The 23,791-nt window shown below is 43.6% G+C and overlaps 1 protein-coding gene across 1 annotated transcript in view; it reads right to left on the reverse strand.

The window, feature by feature from the left end:
* The window catches only part of itga6a (integrin, alpha 6a), a 139,096-nt gene that overhangs the window by 102,561 nt on the left and 12,744 nt on the right, over positions 1–23,791 (reverse strand). The window contains exons 2-3 of the mRNA XM_084314728.1: positions 4,450–4,574; positions 2,935–3,014 (exon numbers count right to left, since the gene is read on the reverse strand). Coding sequence (XP_084170854.1) covers positions 2,935–3,014; positions 4,450–4,574 — 205 coding nt within the window. The remainder of the gene's footprint in view (positions 1–2,934; positions 3,015–4,449; positions 4,575–23,791) is intronic.

Consider the following 23,791-nt stretch of genomic DNA (forward strand, 5'->3'; position numbering starts at 1 on the left):
CTGCCATGCCTCCCACCCACAAAGCAGGCAACTCCTTGGATCTCATATTTTCCCGTAACTCCAGCATCATTAACACCACGGTAACTCCCCTACATGTATCTGACCATTCCTTCATATCCTTCTCACTAACTCTCATGCTTAACCGAAAGGTCTTCACCCCAACTCAAACAGTCTCACTCAGACGCAACCTGCCCTCCCTATCCCCCTCCACCCTCTCCTCTGACATACTATCCGCTCTACCTTTGAGTGACACCTTCTCTGCTCTCTCCACAGAGATGGCAACCTCCACCCTCCTTTCAGCCCTGGCAACCTCCTTCGACAAGCTCTGTCCCCTCGTTGAGAAACCTGCCCGCCGTTCCCCACCCAGTCCATGGCTGACAGATCCAGTGAGAGAACAAAGACAGGTCCTGAGAGCAGCTGAAAGGAAGTATAGAAAGTCACGCCTCACTGCTGACATCGACACATATCACAACCTCTTGTTAACATTCTCCAAAACCATCACTAATGCCAAAGCTTCTTTCTTCCACCATAGGATCGAGGCCTCTGCCAAGAATCTTCGCAAACTGCATGCTACCATGTCCTCCCTCCTCACTCCCCCCCCACCCCCCCCTCCCTCATCTTTCTCTGCCGAAGACTTTGCGATCTTCTTTGAGGAAAAAGTGGAGAACATCCGCAGCTCCTTCTCCCAACCCCCACCCATTCCAAATGCTGAATCGAGAACCTCATCCTTCACTCTGTCATCTTTCTCTCCCATTACAGAAGCAGAGACCCTGACACTGGTAACGTCAAACCGTCCGACTACTTGCCAGCTGGACCAGCTACCCTCCCCACTCCTCCAGACCATAGCACCAGACATCCTCCCATTCCTAACTGCAACCATCAACTCCTCACTCAACTCGGGGGTGGTCCCCACCTCCCTAAAACAAGCCAGAGTCACGCCGCTCATAAAAAAACCAACCCTGAACCCTACTGTCATAGGCAACTACCGTCCTGTCTCTCTTCTCTCCTTCCTTTCTAAAACACTTGAACGTGCTGTATCCAACCAACTTACTACTTATCTCTTACAGAATGACCTCCTAGACCCTAATCAGTCAGGCTTCAGGACTGGTCACTCCACAGAGACAGCCCTCATTGCGGTCACAGAGGCACTTCACTTAGCAAAAGCGAAAGGCCTCTCCTCTGTCCTGATTCTCCTAGATCTATCTGCAGCCTTCGACACAGTCAACCACCAGATCCTCCTTGCGGCCCTCGCAGGAATGGGAGTGGCTGGCTCTGCGCTGACATGGCTGTCATCATACCTCAATGACCGCTCCTACCAAGTGTCATGGAGAGGGACCCTGTCGGCCACCCGCCCCCTGCGGACGGGTGTCCCCCAGGGCTCGGTTTTAGGACCCCTTCTCTTCTCCCTCTACACTAAATCACTGGGTAACATTATCACGTCTCATGGCTTCTCCTACCATTGTTATGCCGACGATACTCAACTCTTCCTCTCCTTCCCTCCCTCAGATATCCACGTCTCTGTGCGGATCTCGGCCTGTCTGTCCGACATCTCAGCCTGGATGACGTCCAACCACCTCAAACTGAACCTAAGCAAAACAGAATTGCTCCACCTGCCGGCCAAATCCTCCCCCCTAACCGACCTTTCAATCACAGTCGAGAATGCAGCTGTGACTGCGTCCCCGACCGCCAAGAACCTTGGTGTTGTCCTCGACGACCAGTTGAACTTCTCTGCTCACATCGCAGCGACGACCAGAACCTGCCGATTCCTCCTGAGCAACGTCAGAAGGATACGCCCCTTCCTGACAAAAGAAGCCACCCAACTCCTCGTCCAATCAACAGTCATCTCCCGCCTCGACTACTGCAATGCACTGCTCGCTGGCCTCCCGGCCACTGCCACTAAGCCTCTTCAACTCATTCAGAACGCAGCGGCCCGCCTGATCTCAAACCTACCGAAGTCGGCCCATGTCACCCCACTTCTTAGGGACCTGCACTGGCTCCCCATTGCTGCACGAATCCGCTTCAAGGCCCTCGACCTAGCATACCGTGCGGCAAAGGGAACCGCTCCCGCCTACCTCCGGTCAATGGTCTCTAACTACACACCCTCAAGACCCCTACGCTCTGCATCTTCTGGCCGCCTCAGACCTACTCCTATCCAAGCTCCGGGAGGGTCATCAAAGAGAAGTCGCCTATTCTCAGTCCTTGCCCCACAATGGTGGAATGAACTACCCACCCCAGTTAGGACAGCCGAATCACGTCCAATCTTTCGCCGTCGACTAAAGACGCACTTCTTCAACCATTATCTGAATTAAAAAAAAAAAAAAAAAAAAAAAAAAAAAATCTAACCCTAACTAACCGTACTGTCATGCACTTGTCCTAATAAACTAACCTACACTGTAGCACTCAACACTTTGATGAACATTGTTGCTCAGCTGATAGAGTTGTGCCCTTCCTGATGGCTTGTCGTACAGAACTTGTAAGTCGCTTTGGATAAAAGCGTCAGCTAAATGACTAAATGTAAATGTAAATGTTAATGGCTTAGATGTGTATTTGGCAGTCATTTTGAGCAGTTTACCATCCAAGTTGTCAATACCAGGTGTAAAAGCATATTTTCAACATTTTCCTCTGTAACATGGTGGAATTCAAACATGCACTGCTTTTCCTTCACGATACAATCTTTAATGGTGTTATGTGACACTGTGTCCTCGACTGCACCCATGGCATTCCTCGGCTTGTCTACTTTATTTGTAAAGTAATCATTAAAATGATTTGCAATATCTGCTGGCTTGGTGAGGAATTTACCCTCTGTTTCTATAAAGGAAGGATGCATGTTTGAGTTACTCCCCATTATGTAATGTAATGTATTGTATTGTAATGTAATGTAATGTAATCTAATGTAATGTAATGTAATGTAGTGTAGTGTAGTGAGTGACTCACCACGATCTTGCCTCCAGGTCCTTGACTCTCCACCGTCACTCCCATCCACTGGTTCTCCTTGTTCTCCGTCCTCACGTCCTCTGTGGACATGGACCATAAGGCTGAGACCACTTATCCATTTATCTATAATTATCGATAACGGCGTGAAATCGATAAGTGGCATCACTTATCGAGATTTTTTTTTGCATGTGTAAAATAAAATAAAAAGATATATATATTTTAAAGCTTTTAAAATACTTTATACTATACTAAAATACTAGGTCTTGTGGCATGTTTTAGTTAAAACATCCCCATTTCATGTAAATTCAGTTGAATTGCAACTCTGCACTGTGCTGCATTCAATATGCAGTGCACTCCTCCATCACATCCAGAGACCACCGACTGTAAAAGGAGAAGGATCACTGTGGTCGTTTTGAACGGGGAAATCTGTAACACTAAAGATGGCGGCAACGACAAAGAATTGCTGCAAAATAAACATACATTTGTTGTTTAAATAATACTAATACAAATGTTTAATAAATACTAATAAAGATATCGATATTTATCTCAAACAGAGTCCTCTGTGGACATGATGGACCAACAGACTGACTGTTCTGTAGTATCATCTCAAAGATGATGTGTTGTTTTCAACAGATACGTGAGTCGCGTTCAAGAAAACACTTGTAATGTAAAAGACGGCTGAACTAAAAGCAACAACAACCACTAAAAACATGACTCAGAATAATATTATTTTGGTTCCTCAAAGGACTATATATTTCCATTATTAAGGGGCAGGACCTGATGAGCTAATTGTTTCTTCCTATTCCTTTTCAGATAAGAGGCGGTTTTGTTATTATTTTATCTTACTTTTATTAATTTTTTTTACAGCTAATTTATCTTTGTATTTTTAGAAATAAACTATTTATACATTCATTGATAAAGGTTTATAACGTGGTGGTGTAGTGAAGGTGGGTTTACTCTGTTAACAGTAACAGGCTTTGTCAATATGTGTTGCTTTTATTAGACCGTTAACACACCTTGTTGAGAGAAGTAACATGTTTCCTAGCAACAGAGCAGGAGGGGGGGGGCTGGGCACACAGAGAGGACAGAGGTGCTCCACTGACATTACTGTAACAATCAACACTTTTGATTTGATTTCCGATAGGTGTCCAGTGGAACCAAAACCAAGAGAGAGAGAGAGGGGGGGGGGGGGAGAGGAGGGAGGGAGAGGGAGGGAGAGAGGGAGAGGGAGGGAGAGAGAGAGAGAGGGGGGAGAGGGAGAGAGAGAGAGAGAGAGAGAGAGAGAGAGAGAGAGAGAGAGAGAGAGAGGGAGGGAGAGAGGGAGGGAGAGAGATGGGGGTGAGGGAGAGAGAGAGAGAGAGAGAGAGAGAGAGAGAGAGAGAGAGAGAGAGAGAGAGAGAGAGAGAGAGAGAGAGAGACTATAGTGAGACCTCTGCCAATATTTAATATGGTAATATTCTGACCGGCTGCTGCCGGTCCCAATATTTAGAAAAAGGCAAAGGTTGAATTCCTCACCTTCGTTATCAAATTCAACGCGGTCGCAGTCACCGGATGGGGTGATTTGACATTTGTACAGGCCTCCTGTGATGTTAGCTTTCTGATTGCCCAACGCTCTGGCCCTGGGAGCTCCAATCAGCAGCCTGAATGAGAGGGGAACATTAAACAACATTAAAGACATTAATATCCAGGTATTAACCCTTTCACTATACCACACTACAGAAGGTTAACCCTTTACTATCACACTACAGACGTGTGGCAGTGAAAGGGTTAATACACACAACTTATTAAAGGGGGGAATACCTCACTGTATAAAGGAGGATAAAGATGATCCGGTTGTAAAAAACAAAACAAAATCAATCTCCCATTAATTTCCTCCATTGAGAAGCTCCAGCTCTTGGATCAGGATGACGTGAGAGTGAGACCTATTCAGATCACGGCTGTGACAACATGAGGATTCTTAAATTGAGTGGAATTCTCCTTACTTTAGGTCTGGCCACTCATCTTCATAAAGCGGCCTGCAAATATGACCCAAGCAGATGGCAGAAGTGTTTGTTATTAATCGTGCCATAACTCATCTGTTGCACTCAATAATTCATACTCATTCGTAACATTTAAAACAATGCGGTCAATCATCTTCTTGTAAACTCTCTGGTTGTTAGGCAACCTTTCAAAATGTCACACCAACAACTGTGCTGTACGGTCAGAACCACTTCACTGTAGGACAGTAGGCCACTGTGCTGTACAGTCAGAACCACTTCACTGTAGGACAGTAGGCCACTGTGCTGTACAGTCAGAACCACTTCACTGTAGGACAGTAGGCCACTGTGCTGTACAGTCAGAACCACTTCACTGTAGGACAGTAGGTCACTGTGCTGTACGGTCAGAACCACTTCACTGTAGGACAGTAGGCCACTGTGCTGTACAGTCAGAACCACTTCACTGTAGGACAGTAGGCCACTGTGCTGTACAGTCAGAACCACTTCACTGTAGGACAGTAGGCCACTGTGCTGCACTACAGTCAGAACCACTTCACTGTAGGACAGTAGGCCACTGTGCTGTACAGTCAGAACCACTTCACTGTAGGACAGTAGGCCACTGTGCTGTACAGTCAGAACCACTTCACTGTAGGACAGTAGGCCACTGTGCTGTACAGTCAGAACCACTTCACTGTAGGACAGTAGGCCACTGTGCTGTACAGTCAGAACCACTTCACTGTAGGACAGTAGACCACTGTGCTGCACTACAGTCAGAACCACTTCACTGTAGGACAGTAGGCCACTGTGCTGTACAGTCAGAACCACTTCACTGTAGGACAGTAGGCCACTGTGCTGTACAGTCAGAACCACTTCACTGTAGGACAGTAGGCCACTGTGCTGTACAGTCAGAACCACTTCACTGTAGGACAGTAGGCCACTGTGCTGTACAGTCAGAACCACTTCACTGTAAGACAGTAGGTCACTGTGCTGTACAGTCAGAACCACTTCACTGTAGGACAGTAGGCCACTGTGCTGTACAGTCAGAACCACTTCACTGTAGGACAGTAGGCCACTGTGCTGTACAGTCAGAACCACTTCACTGTAAGACAGTAGGCCACTGTGCTGCACGGTCAGAACCTGAGTGTGACTGAGTTATAACTGAGTTATGACTGAGTTGTTTCTTTTCTTCATAGGGGTTTAAGGAAGTATACTTGGCACACGGCTGGCGTAACAGTAAGTAACAACAGGCTGCTCATTGTTGAACAGCCGCAGTGAGAGAGAGAGAGAAGAGAGAGAGAGAGAGAGAGAGAGAGAGAGAGAGAGAGAGAGAGAGAGAGAGAGAGAGAGAGAGAGAGAGAGAGAGAGAGAGAGAGACAGAGAGAGACATTTACATTCAGTCATTTAGCTGACGGTTTTATCCAAAGCGACGTTACAAGTTCTGTAGGACAAGTCAGCAGGACGGGTACAGAGAGAGAGAGAGAGAGAGAGAGAGAGAGAGAGAGAGAGAGAGAGAGAGAGAGAGTGAGATGTTAATGTTCACCCTCTCGTTCACACTGCAAGCCTTAGTGCTCATTTCTGAAATATGAGAAAATAAACAGTGTAAACAATAGAATTAACTCTGAATATAAAAATATGAGAAAGATAAACAGTGTAAACAAGGTGCAGGTGAGGGTCTGTCCCCTAACCGGTCTGATATATACGTCATACGTTATAGTCAGCTCGTTTGTTAAGAGCAGGGGTGGGTTGCTCACGGGACGGGGTTTGCACGCCGTGCAACCGGCTCTGTGAGCAGAAGCGCGCGCACGCACATGCACGGATGTGCACGTGACGCGCGTGCACACAGGAATGCGCTGCACTCGGCTGATGTGCCAACTCGCCAAGTACCCGCCTGGGCTACTTTGCATAACAATAGCGCAGGTCGTCAGGTGTGTTCAAATGCGTTCTCAGATACATTCACACAAAACTTGTGAATATAATGTGTTACATTCCATTCGTAGAGGCAATTAGGCATCGTCTTTAGTCTGTGCGTACGCGAGGGAACATTTATGCGCATGCGTCCGGGAGCGCACGTGCACGTGGCGTCATTAAAACACAGTGCAACCAGCTTTGAAATCAGCAATGCACCCCTGGTTAAGAGTCAGAAACAATATGGGAACATATTGCATCATTACTGTCACACACGGCAGCAGACGTTAGAGCCTAAAGCGAACAAGACCTCATTGTTTCTTTGTGCACAGTGCGACAGGCTTAACGTTAAGTGGGATTCCAATTGCCTGCATTGCAGACCCGTAACTATGAATTTGATGAAATATTCAAATATGACATGATGCTTCCGTCACGTCCTGAAAAGTATGCAGGCCATTTTCATTCATAATTTCACCTAAACATGTATACGAGCACGACTGAAATTATATAAACAGCTTCCCTCCAAAGCAGAATTATGAAAGATAGGAGTCAGGAGTAAGAAGGCATATTTCACTTTAGTATAACAAAAAGTGTACTTCTATCTAAAAATCATCTACCAGTAAGCTAGTGACCACTGCTCTGCTCTCAAGGCCACCATTCCTCCCAGGGGTCAGGCTCCTCATTCACTTCCTTCATTTTGAGGACCAAGTCTAAATATCATCCTTCTGTATAGTATAGTTTAAACAAACTACACAGTAATATTATTATTCTGCGTCAAAGGTACTCGTTTTATGAGCTAACGTTGTCATTTTAAAGGGGAACTATCTTATAAATGGCCTTTTTCAGTGTTTAGCATTGTTTCCTAGCTATGTGGACTTATATTAATAGGATCTATGTCTCTAATTTAATTCTCATATTGGCGCATTCTTCCAATTCTCCTCTCACAATATTCACCCTCACTGAACTGAGTCATCTGAAGATGTGTATCATTAAAGGAACTATTTCTCGCGGCTAGGTGGTGTAGTGGGCAAGGCGCTCGCCATCAACGCTGGAGACGCTGGGTTCGAGTCCAGCTCTCGGCGTTGCTATCAGCTTGGCTGGTCGTTCATACTAACACAATTGGCAGTGTTAGGGGTGGGAAAGCTGATGGGTGGGTCCTGGGCGTTGTGGACAGCGACCCCTACAGTTCGGTCGGGGCGCCTGCACAGCGAGGGTAGGATCTGGAGGGAGGTAGTGTGACCTTCCACACGTTACACTCTCCCGGTGAGAATCTGCGCTGCCAGGCTGGCTGCCGGCTGGCTGCACATGCGTCGGAGGAAAGCATGTGACAGTCTCCGGCCTCCCGGACCAACAGTAGGGGGGAGTGCGCAACAACCAGGAAGGGGGTTGGGAATTGGCATAACGACTAACAGTGGGATGGGAGAAAAATCGGAAAAAAGGAGGGGGGGGGGAAAGATAATAAAAAAAATAAAAAATAAAAAAAGGAACTATTTCTCACTTGAGGTGCAGTTTGAGCAACTGTCCACTTTTCACAGAATGTTTGGAATCCTTCCTCCAGCAAGGCAGCAGGTAACCATGGTAACCACTCCTCAAAAATTCCACAAAGGTCAAAGATACACAGCACACTCAAACCTACAACAGATGCACTGTACATATATAGTCAACAATACTTACACTATACTCAGTAGTACTCATTTATATAATATAATAATACCCAGTTGAATCACCTGTACATTATATATTCCTATTGTACTTCACTGTTACATTTGCTGCTCTGGTTAGATGCCAAACCTTTTTTTTTGTACTGTACTTCTGCAGTACACTGCACACTTTGTTAGAATTGTATATAGTCATCTTGCTGTTATTTGATCTCATTTTATTTTATTATATGCTATTTTATTTTTGTTTATTTTACATTATATATTGGATGCTGCTATACGGTCTAGGAACCGCAACAAGGCGAATTTCACTCTTTTTCGCCGTAAAAGGTACCGAATGATGTGACAATAAAAGGAATGTGAATCTGAATCTAATCTATACGGTGATAAACCCATTGCTTCTCCAGTGTGTAGGAGGAACGCTCTCAGAGGGACAAAGGATTATCTCCACGCTGCTCCTCCGCTCTGCATCCCCCCCCCTCCTCTATTGAACCTCACATGAAGCCACTGCCCCTCCTCGCTCACTAAACGAGGACTCCCTGGAGGACGTCTGATGTCGGCATGTAAAGGTCTAAGCCTGAACTCCCAAAGCGCCCCTCCTTTCTATCAGCAGCCAGTGAAATGCAAATACCTAGCAGCCAATTGACCATATTCATACAGCATGGAGTTGTCGTCGCGGGAGTGGTCGTGCGTTACCGGCGTTACTATGCGATCAGGCATCCATTACGTGCCCACCGTCTGTTTTTTTCATACAGCAATTAAAACCCATTTAGTTCATTTTTGCATATCAGTGCCCACATTTATAAAAAAAAAATTAAAAAATTAAATACTAAGCATGTTATAAGATAAGCTGTTCCTTTATTGATCCCCTTGGGGAAATTCGGGATCAATATTATATATTTTTCGATTATCGATACTTAGTCAGACAACATTATAAACTGAAGGTGCGTGGACAGCAGAGCTATTTGATAGTTTATTAAGTAGAGTCGCTTAAGTTTCACTTTCACTATGAGAGTACTATAGATTCAACTCCTGGAGTAGATTTGACCCATTGCAATAGCCTAGAACAGGGGTTCTCAAACTTTGTCATACCGTAACCCCATTTTATTTAGGAATTTTTTTTGGGGACCCCACACTTAATGTATCGCGTAATTTCAAACGTGGAATTAAGGAATATCAAAAAAATAATTACTTGCTAATGCGTGACCCCACTGTCACCTACCTGCAACCCCAATTCGGGTCGCGACCCGTAGTTTGAGAACCACTGGCCTAGAAGATTTTTATTTTATTTTATTTTTAATCCTTTCTCTGATTTTTCTCTGTTTTTCTCCCCATCCCAATTTAGTCGTTGTGCCAATTCCTCCCCCTCCCCTACCTGGTTGCATGTTCTCCTACTGGTCGGTACAAGGGAATCCTGAGGTCATCCGCACGCTTCCTCCGACACGTGCAGCGACAGCCAGTAGCTCTCTTTTCACCTGGCAGCGAGGACTCTCATTGGTGAAGTGTAACGTGCGGGAGGTCACGCTGCCTTCATCAATTCCTGCCTTTCGCTGAGCAGGCGCCCCCAGACCTGACCTGTAGGCGTCGCTGTCCACAACGCCAGATGATTCGCACCCACGACTTGCCCTCCCCCTAACCCACCAGCCAAACGAGTTAGTATGACGATCAGCCCAAGCCTCAAGCAATGCTGACTCTCCGGAGGAGTCGAGACCGCAGCCTCTTGCATTGGTGACGAGCGCAATCTCCGCTATGCCACCTGACTGCCCCCTGGCCTAGAAGATTTGAATGAATTAGCATTTAGTTTCACTCTCACACCTACAAGTCAGAAGAAGCCCTGTAGGACCCCACGCGGAGGGAAACAGCACACACACGCAGAACGTGTTGACACACCGCGATACAGGAACAGGGAAACATCTGCAACCTAACAGCAGGGCACCTCAGCGGAGTTGTAGAATTTAGCAAGTGGCTGAAGGATAACATTGACGTTCACACGCAATACTCCCCATGCCTTTTGCATCCAAAGTCTGGTGGACACATGAAAACAAGCTCTTCAGTTTGGAAGGGAATTGCTTCGTCTTTCAAGAGAATGTAGGCTATGTATGTAAAGAGGGCTGCGACAACGAATCAACTAATGGACAACTAATGGATTATACAAGATAAGATAAGATAAGATATTCCTTTATTGATCCCTTTGGGGAAATCCAGGCGTCATAGCAGCAGCATGGGGGGAGGGGAGGTACAGGTATGGGCAGGGTGATATTAGAAAGACATAAATATAGACGATTAGATCTGAATATAAAGATATGAGAAAAAATAAACCGTGTAAACAATATAATTAACTCTGAATATAAAAATGTGAGAAAAATAAACGGTATTTAAACAAAGGCGCAGATGAGGGTCTGTGTGCCCTATTGGTTATATTATATGTCACAATATGTATGGACAATAACACATTTTTATCTGAATTATACTATGAGCAAGAGTAAAAGTAAACAGTAGACACAAGGTGCAGTGTACACAAGGCATGGCATGATATATGTCATACGTTGTAGTCCGTGCAGGTTTTGGTGGTTAAGAGTCAGACACACCTGGTGGTCAGCCATGCCTAATAGTTCTTGGGTTCTAATAGTTCTCCCATCCCAATTTCGCTGTGCCAATTCTCCACTCCCCTGTCTTGAACGTTGCTCGCATATGCCCCCCACTGGCTGGTTGTAGGGAGGATAGAAGCCTTGCATCACGTGTCCCCTCCGATACACGAGGAGGCAGCCTGTCACATCTTTTCACCTGCCAGCGCGGACTCTCATTGGTTACGAGGTGTAACGTGTGGGAGGCTCACACTACCCCCGCTATTTTCCTGTCCCTGCTGTGTGCAGGCGTCCCCCAACCGACCTGTAGGAGTCGCTGTCCACAACGTCCAGACTACCACCCATCGACTTCCACCCGCTAACTCTGCCAATTGAGTTAGTATGACGGCCGGCCCAAGCCGGAGGCAACGCCGACAGCCGGATTCGAACCCGGTGTATCTTGCGTTGGTGACGGGCGCAATGTCCGCTGCGCCACCCAGCCGCCCAGTTGGCAACAATTTTTATAATTGATTAGTTGGGTCTATGTTGTGATGCACCTCCATGGCAATTTTTTTTATAAGTATTTATTATCTTTATTGTTAGTGAGCACATGTCTAAAACATCCTCATAAGCCAATTAGTCGATTGATCGTTTCAATAATCGATAGATTAGTCGATAGACAGCCCTAGATAAGAGCAAACTGCAACAGAATTTCTTCAAATGGATAAAGATTCAACCCGTCTGAATAAGAATACACGTAACCTAGATGTAAAATAGTGGAAAGGACTGTAAAGGAAAGATTTTAACATTTTGGTTGGTTATTTATTACCATGTAAAATTCAATTCATGAAAATGACCATGATTTCAGATAGTTTAGGCTAATCAGTTAAGTTTGACAGTAATGTAATTTATAGCAACTCTATACCAAAAAAAATGTATAGATGGCAAAATGTGTTCTTTCAGAAAGTCTGTCAACAAGGTTTTCAAACTGTGTCTTGCTGCTCTGTTCCACATGCTTTGCTTGTTTAGCTTCTAATGTGACTTTTTGTGTGTAGGTGGGAAGGGCTGGGGGGGGCTGTGGCTGGGGGGTGCGATGGGGTGGGGGGCGGGCATCTTAGCTCTCCTGACATGTTACTCCATTTGCTGTCTCTCTTCATCCAGCTTTTTCCTTTCTAGGGATTTTAGGAACTCCTCAAATGAACGTCCATGCTCCTGTTGTACATCTGAGTAAACAGCTACTGTTCTCTCGTCTGACCGGCGTGCGTTGTTTTCTCAAAGCTTTTCTAAAGGGGTTGTGGTCTGATTGACTGATGAGCATCTTCATCTTTGCTTTGCTGACACGCTGTATTTCTTCATTCTGACTTCAGTTCAGTCATTGAAATACTTCAAAAACTTTTTTGTTTGTTCTTTGTTATTTTAAAATTGTAATGTTTTATATACATTTATTATTTGAACGGCTAAGGCTATGTTGCATATTTGAAATAAACTTCAATCAAATTTAAAAAAAAAAAAATTTCTCTCTCAGAGGGTGCAGCCGTGTTACGAGGCTCCATTCACACTGCAAGCCTTAGTGCTCATTTCTGATTTCATGCTAAGATCAGATTTTCTGTTCACATTCTTTTTTAAATGTGGCCAAGATCAGATTCCAGTGTGAACGGGTCAAACGCTCCTGAACTGACCCGCATGCGCAAATTAACAATAACGAAGATGGACGTAAAGAATTGTGACAAATGTCAATCTAGAGAGTAGGGCTGAACGATTAATCGGTTTGAAATCGAAATCGCGATTTGAAATTATGCAATTAGCAAATCAAAAAATAAATAAAAATCGCAATATATATTTTTTTATATATATTTTTTTTAACCAGGAAGTCCCATTGAGATACAAGATCTCCTTTGCAAGTTGATGTTATTGTTGTAGGAACAGTTTGGGAGAGGGAGGTAAGGGGTTTTAGATAGTGTGTTGTGAAGTTTAGACTTCAGAGAGGGAGAGTAAAGTACAGAAAAAAAGGTACCGTTGGGTACCGGTATCGATTCCCAGGTAAAAAGAAAAAATGTCAGGCTCGGTGTCCCGAACAGACCCACCGCGTAGGCCAGATGCAAGCCGCACTTTACAATAAACCTCTGTGGGGCTGCTTAAAAATATATATATATTATATAATCGCAAATGTTATCGCAATCGCAATATCTGTCAGAAAAATCGCAATTCGATTATTTCCCAAAATCGTGCAGCCCTACTAGAGAGTGACGTAAAAAAGTCACATGAACAACATGACAGATGACAGATGTTCAGACTGAGGTCGCATTGCAAAAAGAAATCGGACCTGTATTAAAGTGATCCAAGTCAGAATTGAAAAGATCAGATTCCAAGTGATTTGTGCACTGTTGGGCCACTTTCGTCTGCAGTCTGAACGGAGCCTTACTGTCTGGCTGGCTGGCTGGCTGGCTGGCTGTCTGACTGACTGGCTGGCTGACTGACTGACAGCAGCCCTGCTGCTAATGATCCAAGTCCTCCTGGTCTAACCAGACCCATCCAGTCCTCCTGGTTTAACGTGACCCACAGTGCAAAGTGTAAACCAGCTACGAAACACTGTTGTTAATATCACAGCTAATGCTAGCTAAACCAAGCGTTAGCCCCATGTGCGCTGCAGCACTGAAGGGTAACTAGCTCCTCAGACTAGGAGCAGTGAATGGCGACAAGTAGGAAAGCTAACGGTAATGTTCATGTACGCTATGAGCCGTGTTGGGCAGTAACGTGTAACTGTAATCTCATTACTTTCCCAGTAACAAGTAAAGTAAGTAATTATAGTAATTATATTATTAGTTACCGATCCAAGTAACGCTCTCGTTACTCGTTGTTGGAATGCAATGTGTTTTTTCTTTGTCCTCCAATAACATTACATCGGCTACTAGCCAAAAAGCAGCACAGGGGACGAGGAAGAGCGGTAACATTACGTGTTCAATAGCTGTCTGTTGTAAACTATGTGGGGGGGAGCAAAGAGTTTGCAACCGCGAAAAATACTAAATCTAATCATTTGATGAAGCACCCGACACGGACAATGTGAAACATGGCGCATAAAAAAAACTGACGCTGACAGGGAAGCCTCTGCCAGGGAGCCAGTGGAGGATGTAAACAAAACAACAGAAACTGGATCTAAGATCAGGAGGACAAACACACCACAAGTGAGTGAGAAGGTCTGAGGAAGCTCGCCGAGGAGATGTTACCTGTTGTTCACAAAGAAGAACGTCAAGCTGCCAACCGAGAAAGACGTGTGCTGGTTCCTCCAGAGAGAATATGTGGTGATGGAAGATAATTTGAAGGCCAGAGGCAGTCTCCTCCCCATCATAATGTATATATTCTGTTAGGATCTCTGGGTAACAGTACTGTATATTTGCATATTGTATATGTCACAAATGTAACAGTACTATATACCTGTATGTCATGTATGTCCCTATGCCATAAATGTCATGATGTCATGTATGTTGTGTAATGTCATAAATGTCACGATGAATTGAAAATGGGGGACCCTGACGAAAGCCTTTCTCTGGTCTGCATCCCCTTAACAATTGTGTGTATTGAACCGTACTGTATTGTACCCATTCTGCAATCTGTTAAATAAAGTTTTCATTCACTCATTCATTCACTCAGAGAGGTAGACATTGTTTTTCCACCACAGCTGACATCTGGACAGCTAGCAACAGGAGCTACAGGTTGTACATAACTTTTCAGAGGAGGGGGGGGGGGGTAATCGAAAGTAACAAGTAACATAGCTGGACAAGATATGCCTCCTAAAGTGTGTAAACGGAGGTACAGGAAGTACAGGCTACAGGAGTTCCGGTTTCGACAAAACAATTATAGAAACGTGTGATTAGTGCACAATATTTCCTCGTTTGAGCCACTGCAACGGCTTTGCCTGAAGAATTTACTACACGACCGGGACGTTCTAGCTTGTTTGCCGACAGGATTCGGGAAAGGTTTGGTCCGTTCAGAGGCAGCTTCCAGGGGGAAGTACATGCACCGGAAATTCTACCCCACAGACACTTTCGGCCGTAGTTCTTTACCAGGCTTTATCTCACGGAGGAGATAAAACTGGGAACGAGGTTACTAATAAGTAACGTAACTTATTACTTTGATACAAAGTAATCAGTAAAGTAATTTAATTCAGTAATTTCATGAGAGTAATTGGGATTAAAGGATCGCCTCTTAAATAAACAAAGTGGTGTACACAGGAAGTGCTACTTCAACAAGTGAAGAAAGGTGTGGCAGCTCCCACCCTCTGGAACACCCTCCCCGCAGAACTCCGCACCGCCCCAACTCTGGACTTGTTTAAAAAAAAAAATCCTCGAAACCCACCTCTTCAACTTGGCCTTTAACCCCTAATTTCTCACTTTGTATGTTGTGTCTGTCCACTATGTTTGCTACTTTTGTACTGCACACCATGGGTGATCGAGCCTTTTGCTCTGCCGCACCCAGACTGTGGAATGCTCTCCCCATCCACCTCAGTCCGTTGAGGCTTTTGAAAGGGGCCTAAAAACATTTCTTTTTAACAAGGCTTTTGCCTGAATTATTCTTTTACTTTTATTTTTTTACTTCTATTCATTTAATTATTATTATTATTATTATTATTTTTTTATGTTCTTCCATTTCATTGGTTGTTTTATTCATTTTAATTGTTTTATTCATTTAACTTTTTATCTTTATCTCCTGTAGCACTTTGAGATTTTCACAAATATAAAGTGCGGTACAAATTGAATTTATTATTATTATTATTTTGTTATTCCCCCCCCCCCCCCCCCCCCCACCCCCCCCATATGTAAAGCGACCTTGGGTCTTCTGAAAGGCGCTATATAAAATGAAGTTATTATTATTATTATTATTATTATTATTATTATTATTATTATTATTATTATTATTATTATTATTATTATTAAACCACGTTCTAGCAAGGACTGCAGTCTGTTAGACATAAGAACAGACGCCAGCAGCGCCAGCAACGTGCGCTGGAGAAGCACTTCTCACAGCGTGTCTTTCATTACAGTGTCGATGAGAGCAGGTATATCAGAGTGGACACTGTGGAGCAGCATACAGTTGACCTCTGACCTCACCCGCTCTTTGTCCACAGATGTGTTTGGACGGTCCCACAGCTGTGCACTCAGAGCCTCCAGAGACCATGCAGCTGTTCCAACTGCTTCAGTTTACACACACACAAACACACACACACACACACACACACACACACACACACACACACACACACACACACACACACACACACACAGACACAGACACACAAACACACAAACACACACACAGACACACACAGACACACACACACACAGACACACACACAAGCATCACACAACACGTAAAGTAAATGGCTGCTCTTTTTATATAGCGCTTTTATCCAAAGCGCTTTACAATTTGTTACTCACAAAGTACAAAGTACATAAAGTACAAATTTATTATAATTTATACCCAGTTTAATCACCTGTACATTGTATATTACTATTACACTTTACTGTCACATTTGCACTCTGGTTGGATGCCAAAGTTATTTCTGTTGTACTGTACTTGTGCTGCATGATGACAATACATTTCAATCTAATCTAATCTAGAACTTTAAAATAGCCACTTACGGCAGCGTACAAACCAGCTAATTGAACGCGTTCCTTCCAGCCTATTGCTGTGTGTCTGGGCGACTCTCCAGGAAAACCAATATCTTTAGTTTGGCTGGAATGTCTCGGCTGATGAGAACGAAGAAGAAGGGGGGGGGAAAACGACTGCACTCAAACGATCGTGTTACGAGAGTGCAGATGGCCCGGCGTGTCCAATCACATGGCCTTTCCTGTGGCTATAGGGAGGACACCAGAACCACATCCTTGACCCACCGAGCTCTGAGTCAATGAGGTATCCCCTCCCGTCCATTGTTTTCAGAGGGGGCACATTAATGAATGAATGAATTTTATTTGTATAGTGCTTTTACAAACAAAGTTACAAAGTGCTTTCCGGCATGTTAAAAATGGCCAACAGCAAACATCAGCAAAGGCGAAAGAATTAAATAGACAAAAAAAACGTTCAAACAGGAATTGTAGGCAGATCGATAAAACAGTTTCATGTTAATTTGTTTAGACTAATTATTAATGTTGTTGTTTTTGTTATTATTATTATTATTACTTTGATTATTATTGTTATTATTATTAACTTATTATTATCTTAATATTATGAAAATTGTTTTATGAACTTATTTCACTTTACTTTTGTTTTTGTGTTTTTTTTAATCCAATGATTTGATGAGTTGAGGCCCCGCCCCGTATTGGCCCATCTGGGTCTCTTGTCTCTACTCAGCACCTTTATATACACTTTCTGTCATGGTCAATGTTTTTACTGTTTTGCTGAAATGGTGTGAAATAAAGAAATAAAAATAAAGAAATAGTTTATGCAATCAGAGCTGACCTAAACCCATAATAACCTTTAGGAAAAACATTTAAAAAAAACAGATATGTTTTTAAAGGTGACTTAAAAGAGGACACATTCCCGAATATTTTGCAAAGAGTTCACTTGGAAGACTTATCTTGGAACCGACTGAGACAGAATCAATGACAAGTTCACTCTGAGTCCCCAATGAATATGTCTTAAGTGGCTCAAACTATCTGAGCTGACATAATCTGCATTCGGGAATGGCACCAGTCTGAAACATGAATGCGCGTTCCCGTCTAGGTCATTTGCATACAAAACAACGCCTCCAGAGCTAAGGCAACTAATGATGCAGCCGGGTGAAAATGGACGCGGAAGCGTTTTGCGACCCATCGAAATTAGATTCGATTAATTGTAGTGTCATCATATATATAGTACAGCTCGGGCACCTGCCACAGGTACTGTATAGCCTATGCGCGTAATGAATGAACGCAATATAGGCTTATTATTCCATTAATGACTTGTTTCATTAGGAGAGCAGCAAAGACACACTGCGCTGCCCGCCCGGTAGACCGTAGTACAGTCAACCATGCAGTCCGCTCATACGCCCGACTCTGGCGGCCTTAATATGTGTACAGTACTGTACAGTACAGTATACACATATTAAGGCCGCCAGAGTCTTGTGTGCGCCAGTATGGCCTACGTGTCTAATGAATGAACAGTAGGCGTATATTATTCTAGTTACTTGTTTTCATTAGGATTTAGTAGATACTATATATATATGCTCTGCCCTATGTACAGTCAGGGAACAAAATTAACTTTTTGACTTACCAGCCATTTGGCTGGTAGATTTTAAAAACTACCAGCCAGGCAGATTTTTTACCAGCCAAAAATTAAAAATAGCTTTTTAGTATATCGCCATGTGTTATTACTATATAATACTCTCATATGCTATTTTCAATTAATATTATAAACAACATAAGGAATATTAGCATAATTTTGAGTGGACTGAAGGAATGAGTCAGCGTTAATAGTTTTAAATGCAAATAATTTATTGAAACATAGAAGTGGGGTCGGGAGGGACACACACACTGTTTCAACTCACCACCCCCGCATCATATTGTAGTCTAGTCTGTCTTCAAACTTCCACTCCTCTCGAAACCTTTTTATATTTGAATATCAACATTATCTGTGCATCCTCAGTAATCCTCAGTTTACTACAATATACTCCTCTCCTGAGTCCTGACTAGTGACTTCATTGTCTTTCCAAACGCACGCACACACACAGAGAAAGGGAGAGTGCCCCCCCCCCCCCCATTTCCCTTTCCCCGGTCCACACTGTCTGCTGTTCTCTATGGCTCTGCCGCTGATCAGGATTAGCTTGTTAGCTTACGCTAACATAACGTTCATTTCGGGCGATGTGGGCATAAAGGAATGGCGACGATGCAATGCATGTTAGATGCATTTGACCCGTTGTGAGAAGAAGAAAAAACCACAGACTTATTTCGGCTCGCAAAATAGGCGCACTGCTGTGTAGCTCTGCTCTCAGGGAACAAACTTAACTTTTTGACTTACCAGCCATTTGGCTGGTAGATTTTAAAAACTACCAGCCAGGCAGATTTTTTACCAGCCATTGGCGGTTGGCTGGTACTTATTTTGTTCCCTGTGTACAGTATAAGTACAGTCTGTACTTATACTGTACGTAGGGCAGAGCATATATATAGTATCTACTAAATCCTAATGAAATTACCTTCTTACTGTCTTCTATCATGCACTCTTCCTACTATACTAACATGTCTCTACTACTATACACTCCACACTGCAGCACTCAAGTTTCAACACTGTTTGATGATCATTGGCTGCGTTTACATGGACGGTTTATTCCCCTTTTCATTCGGAATTAACGTTCAATCCTATTTAAGTCACCATGTAACCGCAGCCATTGTTACTCAGCTGTAAGAGTTGTATCCTTCCTGCTGACTTGTCGTACAGAACCTGTAAGTCGCTTTGGATAAAATTGTTCAGCTAAATGACTAAATGTAAATGTATATCTGTTAGTAAAATATACCTGCATATAATCCTTCTATATACCTACTTATACACCTGCATATAACCCGAATAACTGTGTATGACAGCGTGTATCTATAATCCTTTTATATACCTACTTATACACCTGCATATATAACCCATATAACTTTGTATGATAGCATGTATCTATAATCTTTCTATATACCTACTTATACACCTGCATATAACGCTGTATGATAGCATGTATCTATAATCCTTCTATATACCTACTTATACACCTGCATATAACGCTGTATGATAGCATGTATCTATCTATAATCCGTCTGTATACCTACTTATACACCTGCATGATATAACCCATATAACTCTGTACAGCATGATAGCATGTATCTATCTATCCTCATCTGTCTGTCTGTACTGTACATACCTGCATGTAATCCTTTTTACATATCTGGTTACATCTGAACCACATCCTGGAGCCACCGAGCTATTCATAGAGCCGTCGCAAGGAGGAATCTGATCCATTGTTGTTCAGCACACGGCAACGTGGAGAAAAGGAAAGAAGAAGGTGCACCTCTCCTAATACGGTCGTTCCACTCCACCGGAAGTAGGAAGCAGCGAACTAAAAATGTCCCCTAAAAAAAAGAGGCGCCACAATAATAACAACGGGCTTGTGTGCGCCTTTCGATGGAACCTTTATGGAAACTTAAAAGGGTACAGTTACACGATGACCATTAACCCTGGGTCACTAAAAACGGGGGTCCTTTCAACAACCACAGATTGCCTTTTTTTACGCTCACAGTGACAGACAGGAGGAGAAAGGCCTGAGGGGGGGGGGGGGGGGGGGTTCTGATGCTGTGACACAAAAAAATAAATCTTGAACACACACACACACACACACACACCCTGCACTTTACCTTTCCCCTGGTCATGAAAACTACTTTTTTGAAATATTTTGAGTGTGTGTGTGAGCACAGCGGTGTCTGTGTTTATTATTATTTCATGAAATTGGGAAAATATCTTAATTTTACATATATGTTCATTGTGTCAAAAGCTTATAACATGAAACACTCTAGAAAAATAGTTACAGTATTTAGTGCCTTGTTTACCCCTGGTCATGTTTTCTACTCTCCATCCGCTCCCATGTTAAAACGGCATTTTTAACCTGCTCTCATTCGTTCAATTCTCGATATATTTACCAAACCTTTGCATATTCCACAACCTAATGAAACGGACTAACGTCAGGGTGTGCTGTTACCGATGTAAAACGCATGGTGGCGTAATTGCTCTACAGATAACTTTGCCACAATTCAGGGGAGGTGAGATAGGCTGTGGCGGGCTGCCGGTGATTGAAACTCCGGATACATGGTTTGGGGTGGTGGGGGGGGGGAGCGAGTGGAGTTTCAAGACAGAACCAGAGGCGAACCGGACTGCGCAGTCCACAGCGCGCCACACGCCGAAACACAAGCCTCCCATAGCCGGCGCGCGCCAACGAGGAAGTGTACTGCACGGAGCAAGTCTGGTTCTCCTCCCACCAGCGAGCAGAGCCCAAGATTCCTGCCGCAGAACCACTTGGAACCGCCCGCAGCACATTTAGGTCAGTATGAGCGCTTAGTAACGTTTCGCCTCAAAGCCGTTTCTGGCCGAACTAGTCATCGAATCTTTAATATTTTTTTTGATTCGTATTCAGAGGTATTTCGTCGAGATATTTTGTTGAGTAATGTTGCGGCGGAAATGTGTAGAAATATGGTAAAAAAAAACATTTATCCGTTTTTTCGGATGAAAAAAAACATTGTATCAAACAAACACAGATTTGAGTGGTTATAATTCCGAAATATGAGTAATCTGTTGAGAGATATATTGAGATTATGCTATTACTGTTAATCATGGGGAAAAAAAGGTTTTAAAAATAGTAAACAGTTAAAATTATATGGCTTTAAACATGAGCCATGATTTCATGACCAAGCCCAGGGTGTGTCAGCAGTCCTAGGGAGGCACAAGGGTTAAATGCACATACACTATACGCAAGACACTTTCTGTAAATAATTGATTATTTTATTTTATTGTATCTTACTACTACTACTAATACTACGGTACTTATTGTTACCATTCTTGTATTCATTGTTGTTTCCTAATTGTGCACCATTGAGTCTGATCTCAAAATAAAAAAATATGTCATTGCCTGCAATGCCCCTGTATTGTGTTGTCGTCGTGTATTTGACAAATAAAGAACTTGACTTGACATCACAGGCAGTGATTGAAACAGTCAGGAGGTTATCTAGCGGCAGGGGACGAATAGGTTTGAATGGAGAGGAAACGGGTCTGTTGTCTAGTCGAGTCCGCTTTTTCCTCAACAGCTGTACAGACACTGTAGGGCTGTGTGACCTCTGACCTCTGGGTTGTACACAAGAGATGCAGGTGTCAGACCAACAGGAAGTGCAGGGCTGTACAGTGCGACGAGATGGTCGCGAATTGCCCCTTTAATTGGCCGTTGCGATTGGTAAATATTATCTGGGGGCGGGCTTGCGAGCAGTGCTTTCAAGCCTTGCATTCGCATTTCACTCCTAAATTATCCAAGGCGTGTGATGACGCGATGCCGTCACTCACGCGAGCTGAGCAGTGAGCACTCAGCAGGTATGATCAGCGGGAACAATCGACTGAGCACTCACTCTGATAGACTGGCTGATTTAGCTATGAAGAAAAGTAAAGTTAGTATTGCTTCATATTTTCGACGCGTTTGACCTCCTATAGTGAGCCGAACTGAACTGAACTCAAGACACACGGAGAGAGCTGCGGCGTCTGCTGCGCCTCCTCCTCCAGCGCACCCGTGGCTGTTGTAAACACTAGTCTGACACTGGGACCTCGGTGAGCCTGCCAGCCGCTAGCTACTGATATCAACAAATGCTCCAGCAAGTCTATAGTAGTGCATGATAGCTCGCGTTAGCTTACTGTTCAAAACGAAACGTCCCATTAAACTAAATAGTTCAGATAGCTCCTGATATCAATGTCTTATAACACTGACTCGATGCGTATTCGAGCTGAGGGCACGCTGAATATAGTCAATAGGGCCCAGCTGCAGCGCCGGAGAATCCTGGCTGTAGCTGGAGGCTACAGTATAGGGTCCAGCTGCACCTCCGGAGAATCCTGGCCGTAGCTGGAGGCTACTCGAGTACACACAGACAGTGGAGCTGGTTGCATATAGCGAGCATTTTGACTTGTTGCGTGGTGGCGATGTCTCGCAGATAATACAACTACAAGTATGATTAAATAATATATATATTTTATTAAAAAAAAATTATATAAAATAATTTTTTTCTCCTTTAAAAAAAAATCAAAAACAATCGATATAAATAATGGTAAAATTGTTATTTAAAAATGTGCCCCTAAAAAATATTTTTTGCCCCTAAATCTCATTTAGGGGCAAGTGTGCCCCTAGTGAAAAAGCTTAGCGTACAGCCCTGAAGTGGTCACTGATCAGTAAAGGTATGATCTAAAACTAATGTGTTCATCATCAACAAATCATCTCTCGTTTAAAAAAAGGTCAGCCGTTTATTCAGCAGGTTGCGCTACCGTTGTAATATAGCTTTAATCTACATTCTGACAGACATCACTGATATAGAGTGTCTTTGTCAGTAACATGGGTCTCCCAGTCCCTCCACTCTGCAGTAAACAGCCATCACTCATATAGAGTGTCTGGTCAGTAACATGGGTCTCCCAGTCCCTCCACTCTGCAGTAAACAGCCATCACTGATATGTCTTTGTCAGTAACATGGGTCTCCCAGTCCCTCCTGCTCTGCAGTAAACACAAAATACATGCCAGTATCTCGTTCCCACTTTATCCAATCAGGAGAGAGAACTCCACACTCAAAAAGATGGTTTGATAACAAATAAGAAATAAAAACAAAGTATGTGCTTGAAACAAGTAAAATAAGCAAGATTTCTTGAAATAAGTCAAAACATATATATCTAGGGTTCTCTCTCCAGATTGGATCAAGTGAGAACGAGATACCAGAAAATGTATTCTCTGTTTACTGCAGAGAGGAGGGACTGGGAGACCCATGTTACTGACCAGACACTCTATATCAGTGATGGCTGTTTACTGCAGAGTGGAGGGACTGGGAGACCCATGTTACTGACCAGACACTCTATATCAGTGATGGCTGTTTACTGCAGAGAGGAGGGACTGGGAGACCCATGTTACTGACCAGACACTCTATATCAGTGATGGCTGTTTACTGCAGAAAGGAGGGACTGGGAGACCCATGTTACTGACCAGACACTCTATATCAGTGATGGCTGTTTACTGCAGAGA

This window comes from Notolepis coatsorum, assembly GCF_963971535.1.
Source record: "Notolepis coatsorum genome assembly, chromosome: 5".
In the NCBI taxonomy this organism is placed as follows: Eukaryota; Metazoa; Chordata; class Actinopteri; order Aulopiformes; family Paralepididae; genus Notolepis; species Notolepis coatsorum.